The sequence below is a fragment of the Elephantulus edwardii genome, unplaced genomic scaffold (genome assembly GCF_000299155.1).
Source record: "Elephantulus edwardii isolate Elephantulus edwardi_28Jun2011 unplaced genomic scaffold, EleEdw1.0 scaffold00272, whole genome shotgun sequence".
NCBI lineage: Eukaryota > Metazoa > Chordata > Mammalia > Macroscelidea > Macroscelididae > Elephantulus > Elephantulus edwardii.
The window spans coordinates 2,179,977-2,190,504 of record NW_006400022.1 but is presented as its reverse complement, the minus strand read 5'-3'; the positions used below and the strand labels follow the sequence as shown (position 1 = coordinate 2,190,504).

The following is a 10,528-nucleotide window of genomic DNA, read 5'->3' as shown; positions in this document are numbered from 1 at the left end:
AGACAAAGCAAAGTATTATAATGAATGACATGTGCAAAGAGCTTGAGACAGCAAATCAAAAGAGTTGAACTTGCTCAGCATTTCTTAAGCTAAAGAAACAAAAAACAAATGCAAGCTGTGAGTCACAATGCTTAAGGATGATATGGGAAGAATGTTGAATAATCCAAGAAGCATTAAAAGATGGAAGGAGTTTACAGAGTCCCTGTACCAAAAAGAATTGAGACACAAGAATTTTAAGAAACAGCTTATACTCAAGAGGCAATGGTAATGCTGAGTGAACTAACTCAATCCCACAAGGACAAATACTGTATAAAGTCATTATTATAGAATGAATATGAGGATCCAAGATGGCGGGGGAAGGGTGGAAATAGAGGGGTGAGGATGGGGGTGGGGTAGGGTGTTAATCATGGAGCTGATCAAATTTGATGGGTGGGTGGGGTGAAGAAAATGGGAAGGATCTTTTGTGAAGAACAATGTATTTAAACTTTGTAAATAAAGCAGAGTAATATAAAAATATTTTTTAAAAGGTAAAAAAGGGGAAATTCAGGATACTCTGAATGATATGGCAAAAAATAAAACCGCAGGAATTGATGGAGTACCAATTGACATATTTCAACAAACAGATGCTGTTCTGGATGTGCTCGCAGGTTGTGCCAAAAAATGTGGAGGACAGCTACTGGCCAACTGATAGGAAGATATCTATATATATTCCCATTCCAAAAAAAGGTGACCCAGCAGGGTATGGAAATTACCGAATGATATCACTTATATCACACACTAGCAAAATCCTGCGGCAGATTATCCAGAAACGACTGGAATAGTACATTGATATAGAACTTACCAGAAACACAAGTTGGGTTTAGAAGAGGTCGTGGTACTAGAGACATTATTGCCAATGTCAGATGGATCTTGACAGGAAGCAAAGAGTACCAGAGGAATGTCTGTATTTCATTGGCTATGCAAAGGCATTTGACTGCGTAGATCAAAACAAATTATGGCTAATTTTGAGGTAAATGTGAATCCCAAAACACTTGATTGTGCTTATGCAAAATCTATACTTGGACCAGGAAGCAGTCATCAGAACAGAGCAAGGAAACACTGCATGGGTCAAAATCCTGTCTCCATATATCTTTTCTGTCTATATGCAGAACAGAACATTAGGGAAGTTATGAGGGCTTTATGAGGAGGAATGTGGCATCAGGATTGGAGGAAGATTCCTCAACAGCCTACATTATGCAGATGACACAACCTTCCTTCCTGAAACTGAGGAGGTCCTGAAGGGCTTGCTGCAGAAGGTCAAGGACTGTAGTCTTCAATATGGATTGAAGCTCAACCTCAAGAAGACAGATTCTCACTACTGGACCAATCGGCAGTACCATAATAGATGAAGACATTGAGGGTTGTTAACAATTACAGCTTTGTGGGCTCCACAATAAACACTCTTAGAGCACCAGCAGTCAAAAAAAAAAAAAAAGAAAAGGACAAAGTGCATTGGGAATATCTACTTACTGTCAAGGATCTCTCCAGAAGTACTGAAAAGCAACGATATTAGTCTAGAGACCAAGGTGCACTTAATCTAGGTCATGGTCTTCGCAGTTACTTTCTGTGCATCAGAGAGCTGGAGGATGACCAAGGATGGCAGAAGAATTGATGACTTTGAGTTGTGGTGCTGAAGAAGTCTTGAACATACCATGGACCTCCAAGAAAACAAATAGGCCTCTCTTGGAGAGGGTGAAACCAAGTTTCTTCTCGGAGGCTAGGGTTTTGAAACTCTGTCTTACATACTTTGGGTATGTGGCCAGGAGGGATAGATTTTTGGAGACGGATATCATGTTCAGAAGGGTGGAAGGACAGTGCAGGGAGAGGAAGACCCCAGAAGAGATGGATTGATACAATGACTAGGGAGGGGCCTGACTTTTCTCCCGTGGAGCAGCTGGATGATTTGAACTGTGCACCTTTAGATTGAGAGCGCAGTTCCATATCCACTAAACCATCAGCACTCTCTGGAAGTAGAAACTAAAACGAAACAAAACGAAACCAATAGCAATCCTGATACCCTGGCAGAGCCTCCATTTCAAAGCGATCCCATAGGATAGACTCCATAGGGCAGCAGAATCGCCCACAGGCTATCTAAGGCGGTAAACCTTAATGGGAACATTACCACATCTTTTTCTTCAGGAGTCACAGATGGGGACAAAATGCTGACACCTCAGTTAGCATCTGAGAGCTTTAACCACTATCAGGTCTTCTCTAGAATATGCTTTTTATGATGCAATCAGTGGCCCAAAAGGATTTCTAGACTGATCGCCCAGAGAGCAGAACAGTGGAATCAGCTTCTCAAATGAAGACACAAAAAATTCCCCAAAGTAGCAGGGGTGCCCCCGCCTCCAAGTACCTCCCAAGAAAGAGAGGCTCGCACCAGCCCTTGCGCGCCACCTGGTGTCCCCTCGCCGCCACTGCCTGGAAACCACGTGTAAGAAAGAGCTTACAACCTAACTACGTAGCCCGGATTCGACCGATTTAAGCCAATAGAAGAACGGGAACCGGGGCAGGGGCGACCGTGCGTCCAATCGCCTCCTTTTCCCAATGGTAGGCGGTGCTTGGGATTTACCATGTTGGGTTTGTCCGCAGCGCTAATTACTTTTCCGAAGTTTGGAGGGTTGGCAGTGCAAGCAGCTCCGGCGGTGCAGGCAGCTTTGCAGAGCAGGCAGTTCGAGCTGCGTTGGCGCAGCGCTCCCTGCCGCTCCGCAGGCGCCCGTGAGACTGCCCGGGTGGGACCATGAGTGAAGGCACCCTGCTGCCCCCCTTCGTACTGCCCGTGCTGCTGTTGCTGCTCTGGGGCCTGGACCCCGGCTCAGGTAGCGCGCTCTGCAGGACCTCAGCTCCCCGCGGTCCCGGCCATGCCAGCTCTGGTCTGCGGACAGCGCCAGAGTTGGCCGAGGCCTGGGTAGGGGCGGTGCTGGCGGGCTTGCCAGGTCCCGCTGGCCAGCGTGTCAGGCGGTGGGGGGCGGCCGGCAGCCCTGCTCCAGCGCGCTGACGCGTCTCTCTCTCCTGCAGCTGGCGGCGACGCAGTGGCCGACGTAGAGGTAGTACTCCCGCGGCGGGTGCGCCCAGACGAAGTGCACCTGCTGTCGCTGCCTGGCGCCGAGGGCCCCCGGCGGAGGCGAAGACCCCGCGCACCCCTGGGCGCCCCCCGCGCCCGGCCTGGCGAGCACGCGCTGCTGTTGCACTTGCCGGCCTTTGGGCGTGACCTGTACCTACAGCTGCGCCGAGACTTGCGCTTCCTTTCCCGCGGCTTCGAGATGGAGGATGGAGGGCGCCGCGGCCGGCCAGCGGAACTGTGCTTCTACTCGGGCCGGGTGTTGGGCCACCCTGGGTCCTTGGCCTCGCTCAGCGCATGCGGCTCCGGCGGCTTGGTACTGCTTCCTGTGGGTGGGCTTGGGGCGGGAAGTTCAGCTTTCCTCTTTGACTCCCCACCACTCACCTGACCTTCAGATAGATAGATAGATATCTCGACATGTATATCTTGATAGAGTGAGTGTCTGCATACAGTTGTTGCCTGGACCAGGTTTGGTGGGGTTTCAGGTGGGAGGTGGATTGACACAGGTGGTGTGCACAGGGAGCTCAGACCTAGTGGGATAAACTTTCCGCCTAGACTGTGAGACTCATCACCCAGGTGTGGGAAGGGAGCACTTGGCATCTGTACAGGGGCACGTGTGCATGTTGTTGAAATTCTTGAGTTTACACATCCCCCATTTCTGGGTGGTGAGTCTTTTATACCTCCAGGGCATTTTTTGGAGGCTTCCTAGGAGGGCTGGCCTCCCATTCTTCATTTGACTGAGAGAACTGGGGTCTGGAGGATGTTCTCCGAGGGCATTGTCTTCAGTAACTGTTGTGAGATCAGAGGGAGGCTGCGTATTCACATTGGCAGTGACGTCTGTCCTTGTTCCAGAATGACCCCTTACTAAAGCAGCAGCGCTCACGCAACCTACTTGGGACAGCTATCACAGGTGTTGTGCAAGCAGCGGCTTCCAAATGAGCCTGACACCCTCCTTCGGTGGTCTCTGCTGGGAACGTGCCTACCTGCCATCGCTTGGGCTTGTGCCCCATGTCAGTTTTCTTCCATCTACTAGAAGCATATATGGGTGTCGGATGGGCTGCTTTCAACAAAGCTTGGTTGGGTCAGGGCACAAATCCTGCAATGCTCCCGTATTCTGTCAGGATTGGCTCCTTTTGTATTCTGCCTGCCCTTCCCGGACATAAAAAGCTTCTCCTAATTCTGTCCTATATGGTTCTACCATCTAGAAGAGCTGTCTGGACCTTAACCATGTAATCTGCCGCCTGCCACCTAGAACCTGTAGCAAAGACAGGAAGCCCAGAATCTTCCATCTTCATCTGAGACAAAGCCTCATCTTCACTTTCTCCTTATGCAGCTGTGAGGGAGATGCGGGGAGGCCCCCCAGCACTGGCCTTCCTGAGATCCCCTTTCATTAATTTTATGAATTCTAAGCAAGATGTGAGATGCTTTTTGTTCAGCTAAGAATTGACCCTTCTTAATGAAGCAGGGGAAATGGTATAGACTGGATTGAGTGTCTTGTTGGAGGCCATGTGTTGTTGGGCACAGTCTGGGCTGTGGATGAAGGTACACAGATTGAGAAAGCCCAGCTCATCTTAGGTCTCAAGTCAAGGCTGTATCTTGCCCTGGGAGGTACTGGAAGCCCTACAACATTCCTTGAGTTTATGGCAGTGTTTAAAGTATAAGTCACATCACTGTACTGAACAGAAAACATCTGAATCCTGTTTGCTGCAGTTAAATTTCTGTCAAGGTCAGAGTTTATATTTCTTGATATCCAGGAAGGAACTATATGTGAAGGAACCTTGGGTGGAAACCTGTATAGCATTGATTTAAAACTCTACAGAGCATAGGTTTTCTGCTAGTTAGAGATGTGATATGAGCAAAGAGAGGCTTCACTTAAGTCTTGAAATTTGAAGACGACAGGGAGTTCGGGTGACCTAGGGAGTTGGACTGGTAACCCCAAGGCTATGCTGCTCGGATGGTTCCAATCTACCAGTGGATTCTTGGGAGAAAGATGGGCAATCTCCTCTCCTTGATTTGTTGTCTAGTCGCCTGTGACTCATAGCGATCCTATGAACAATAACTTTGATCCTGCTCTGTCCTGTCCTGTCTCACTGACTCTGACACACTTACACCCTATTGCCCCAGTTACTGCATCAATCCAAATAATCCAGGGTCATCATCTTCTGCACTGTCCCTCCACCCTTCAAGCATGATGTCCTTCTTCAAGGACATGACCCTACTGATCACATGTCTAAAGTATGTGAGACAGAGCTTCAGAATCTTGGTTTCACCCTTCCCAAGACAGGCCCATTTGTTTTCTTGGCAGAAGGTATGTCCAAGACTCTTGCAGCAACACAACTCAAAGACATCAATTTTGTCATCCTTAGTCATTGTCCAGCTCTCTGATGAATAGCAAGTAATTGTGAAGACCATGGCCTGGATCAGACGGACCTTAGTCTTTATACTGACATTATTGCTCTTTTGTACTCTGGAGAGGTCCCTGACAACAGATTTTCCCAGTGCCATTTGTTTTTTGATTTCCTAACTTCTGATGCCAAGAGTATTGATTATGGAGCCAAGCAAGCTGAATTTGTTAACAACCTCAATCTCTTCTCCATTTATCATGGTTCTACCAATATATCCAGTGGTGGGGGTCAGCTATGAGTCCATTTTGACTCAACAGAAATGAGTTTGAGAAAGCCTTCTTTTGATACTATATGCTTTAGAGAAAGGCACTAAGAAGTCAAGTTCAATGTGAGAGAGCTGCTGGTGGACCTCTAAGACTAGATTTTCAATTCCTACTTGAGTAGATGTTTGATGTTGCTAAATATAATGGTCAGCCCATTTCTGAGAAGCTGGGTACTGAACAATGTTCATTAATTGAAGATCTGAAGGCAGTTTTGAAGCTTCTATGTAATAACTTGAAATGGGTTTCTGAGTTGCCCAGTGGTCCTGGCAATCATTAAAAAAGAAATCCACTGGAAATAGCAGTTAGGGTGCCAAATAATATACTGCAATGGCCAAATGTACTGCCTAGGCCCTCTTTAAGTGCTAGAGAACAGTGAATATCAGGAAGTAAATATGCTTGCATACTGACAATGGCTACATGACATGTAGCATAGTTAGAAAAGTAAAAACATTTTGAAAGAAAAAAGACAGGATAGAAAAAAATGAGCAGAAGAGACTAAAACTTGTTCGAAAATGGAGAGAAGAAAGGTATATAAACTAAACTAAATGAAAGATTCAGTGTATTTCAGCTTGAGAAGACAAAGCAAAGTATGACAATGAAATTTGCAAAGACCTGGCCTTAGAGTAACTTAAAAGAACAAGCTGAAAATTTTAATGTTCAATGTACTAAAGAACACATTCAAGCCTCATGTTTTAATACTGAAGGATTATAGTTTTTATTGAATTCCTCATACCTTTTAAATACAATTTTTAAGTTAAACAATTCTAGAATTTTCTTCATTTTCTGATAGTATGTAAATTATGACTAGTGACCAGTGTCTCCTGAGCGAAGGTGATGTGTCCTGTAGAACTGTCCTTGGTGTCTTCACAGTATAGCAAAATCTTTGTTTTTGAACCTTAAAATTACCTAACAAAAACTTTTAATCTTAAAATTTATTCTTCCTCATAATCCTGTGAGTTTCATGCTCTGTGGTACAGGTTTTCCCTTAGTACAACAGGAATAAAATTAGTGTTAAAAAAAACCAACAAAAACTAAGGGGTGCTTGACCCAAACCAGGGTATGCCATATGCATATCATCACTATGCAAATAATAATTGGACTGTGAAATAAGGAAGCCCCAAGAATTGATGCTTTTGAGTTGTGTTGGTGAAGAATATTGAATATACAGTGGATTGTCAAAACAAACAGATCTGCTTGAAGAAATTGTAACCAGAGTGCTCCATAGAAGCAAGTCACATTATCCGAAGGGGTTGGTCCCTGGGGCATGACACCATGCATGGGAAAGTAGAGGGTCAGGGAAAGAGAGGAAGACTGTCAGATGATGGATTGACACAGTGATTGCAATAATGGGTTTAAGCATAGCAGACGTTGTAATGGTTTGGGATTGGGGCAAGATTTTGTTAAATTTTGTTTGCAGTGAGTTGGAGCTGACTCAGGGATGTCTGAAAACAGGAACTTAATGCTGAAGTGGCATTGCATATTGTCTTCATCAGTTGTAGTTCTCAGCTGTGTCTGAGATTGCTTGGTGATAATTTTGTTTTAATCCAGTTGTTTGGTGGGAAGGCACCGAGAGGCTGAGGTATAGAGTTGTGTGTGTCTGTTGAAACAAGTTTGCTAGAAGTTTTAGGAAAAGTAGTTTTGATTCCCAAGGGTGGGACATTTTCAAGCCCCTTTATATCCAAAGAGCCATTTGACAGGTCTGTAAAGGACCAGATAGTAAAAGCTTTAGATTTTTTAGGCCATATATTTTCTGTTCAAACTGCTTTGCTTGTCGTTTCCCAGGTGTACTCTCCTCTTACATCACTCCAGGGCTCAGCTGAGCTCCCTTAAGATGCTTTGGGCACCACTACATGTAAGTTCTTGGTGGTGGCCAGTAACCACAAGCAAGGGCATGTAAATAGATGTTCTACTATGAATTTTTTAGTTGTCAGTGTATGAACAAAGAAAAGGAAGCACAAGATGAAGTGATAATGAGCTGAAGTGTTTTTGCATAGATTGCATTCATGACAGTATTAACAAAAGGGCCACTGGTGCAGGTGCCAGTTTGTGCCAGGGGAGAGAGCTTTGCAGCATTTGTTAGGGATAAAGTGAGAAAATCCATCTGCACACTCTGGCACATGGGCTCACAGCTTCTGACCATGCTTTTGTTTTTTCAGAAGATGAAACTATGAGTGAGTTCTGGGATAGACATAGGATCCTGTGATTAGGTGGGTTCCTTGACCCCTTCCCGGGATCAGACACAAAGGGATATGCCACACGGCTCCCACATAGCTAGTTAGTGAAATACAGTGCAGTTTTGTTAGCAGCACTTGAGTAGGTCCTAGTATTTTGAAGACCTCACATACAGTGTGGTGCTGTCTCCATACTAAGTTACTGGTCAAATGGTGGGTTTCCCCCCTCCTGTATCTTATATTGGTTTACTCACGAAGGTTGTATACATTGAGTTTCATGCTACTCTTTATGCATAATGTGTTTCATACAATTATACCCATGCTTATGTTTTATAAACAATCACTACTGGGCGTTGCCCATCATTACCCAATCTTATCAGGTCCCTGCAGGATCCTTCCTATTTCCTTCACCCCCACCTTCCATCCACCAAACTGCAACCCAGTGGTTTCACCTCTACCCATCCTCACCCCTCTGTTCCCACCCCTTCTCCCTTATGAGTCCCCATACATGTTTTTCTAGTTATCCTTTTATTGTTAAAATAATGTTCTTATGCAGTATTTGTCCTTATGAGACTCGGTTCACTCAGCATACTACTCTCCAGTCTTTCCCAAGTTACATAGTATTTTTCGAAATCGTTCCTGAATACTATGTAGTATTCTATTGTGTGACTGTACCATAATTTCTTAATCTGTTCAGTTGTATTTGGACATTTGGGCTGTTTCCATGTTCTTGTAATTGTGAATAATGGTGCCATGAACATTGGTGTGCAAATCTCCGTTTGTGTCTCAGAGTATTCCTAGTAGTGGGATAGTGGGGTCCTATGGAGTTTCTGTGTTCAACTTTTTGAAGAAATACCAAACTGTCTTCAGAGTGGTTGTACCATTTTACAATCCCACCAACAGTGTATGCGAGTTCTCACCTCTCTACATCATCTCCAGCATTTATTACTTGCTGCCCTACTAAACTTTGCCACTGCTACTAGGGTAAGATCCCAGAATACTTGATTGTGCTTATGCAAAACTTATACTTGGACCAGGAAGCACTCGTCAGAACAGAGCAAGGAAACACTCATGATTCAAAATTGGGAAGTGTGTGCATCAAGGATGTGTCCTATCTCCATATCTTTTCAATCTTTATGCAGAACAGATTATCCGGGAGGCTGGGCTCTATGAGGAGAAGTGTGGCATCAGGATTGGAGGTAGACTTATCAACAATCTCCATTATGCAGATGACATAACACTGCTTGCTGAAACTGAGGAGGACCTGAAACACTTACTGCAGAAGATCAAGGATTGCAGCCTCCAATATGAAATGAAGGTCAATGTCAAGAAAACAAAGATTCTTACCACTGGACCGATTGGCAACCTCATAATAGATGGTGAAGACATTGAGATTGTTGACAGCTTCAGTTTGCTTGGCTCTGCAATCAACACTCTTTGCACCAATAGCCACGAAATTAAAAGAGGAAGTGCATTGGGAAAGTCTGCTGTCAGAGACCTCTCCAAGGTACTGAAGACCAACAATGTCAGTCTGCAGACTAAGGTACGCCTGATACAGGCCATGGTCTTTGCCATTACTTGCTATGCTTCAGACAGCTGGACAATGACTAGGGATGATGGAAGGAGAGTTGATGCCTTTGAGCTTTGGTGCTGGAAAAGTATATACCATGGACTGCTAGGAGAACAAACAAGTTTGTTCTGAAGAGGGTGAAGCCACGCTGCTCCTTGGAGGCATGCATTCTGAAGCTTTGTCTGACATACTTTGGACATTTTTCAAGGAGGGACCAGTCCTAGGAGAGGGCCATCATGCTTGGGAGGGTGGAGAGGCAGTGCAGGAGAAGAAGATCCTTGATGAGATTTATTGATTCCATCACTGGGGTAATGGGAATAGGCTTGTCGGAGACAATAAGATTGGCAAGGAATAAATAGAACAGGGTTTGGGGCTGTTTTACATAGGATCACTATGAGTTGCAAGTGACTTGAAGAGACATAACAACAACAATAACTAGGGTAAGATAGTGTCTTATTGTGGTTTTGATTTACGTCTCTCTTATTGCCAGTGATTATGAGCATTTCTTCATGTGTCTGAATATCTTCCTCTATGAATTGTCTTCCACCCGTTATGTAATTGTGTTATCAGCCTTTTTCTTCTGGAGGCTTAGGAGTGTTCTGTAAACTTTTGATATGGGACCCTTGTCTGAGATGGTATTGCTAAATGCGATTTTCCAGTCAGTAGGTTTTCTATTCACCCTTTTGAAAAAAGTTTTTGAAGAATATGGAGATATAATCTTTAGATGGTCCCATTCATCAGTTTTATCCTCTCCAGATAGAGCATGTTTGCCTGTATTTGGCACTCTTTTTATATCATAGACTAGGCCTTCTATGAACAATCTCAATTTCTTCACCATCCATCCTGATGCTGCCAATTGGTCCAGTGGTGAGAATCTTTGTCTTCTTGACAATGAGCCTCAATCCATATTGAAGGCTGCAGTCCTTGACCCTCTGCAGCAAGTGCGTCAGGTCCTCCTCATTTCAGCAAGCAGGGTTGTGTCATCTGCATAACGCAGATTGTTGATAAATCATCCACCA

General features: G+C 44.7%; 1 protein-coding gene across 1 annotated transcript in view; it reads left to right on the top strand.

Annotated features, from left to right (window-relative positions):
• The first annotated feature begins 2,779 nt into the window (after positions 1-2,779).
• The window catches only part of ADAMTS17 (ADAM metallopeptidase with thrombospondin type 1 motif, 17), a 530,244-nt gene continuing 522,495 nt past the window's right edge, over positions 2,780-10,528 (top strand). Inside the window, exons 1-2 of the mRNA XM_006900064.1 lie at positions 2,780-2,858; positions 3,058-3,416. Coding sequence (XP_006900126.1) covers positions 2,780-2,858; positions 3,058-3,416 — 438 coding nt within the window. The remainder of the gene's footprint in view (positions 2,859-3,057; positions 3,417-10,528) is intronic.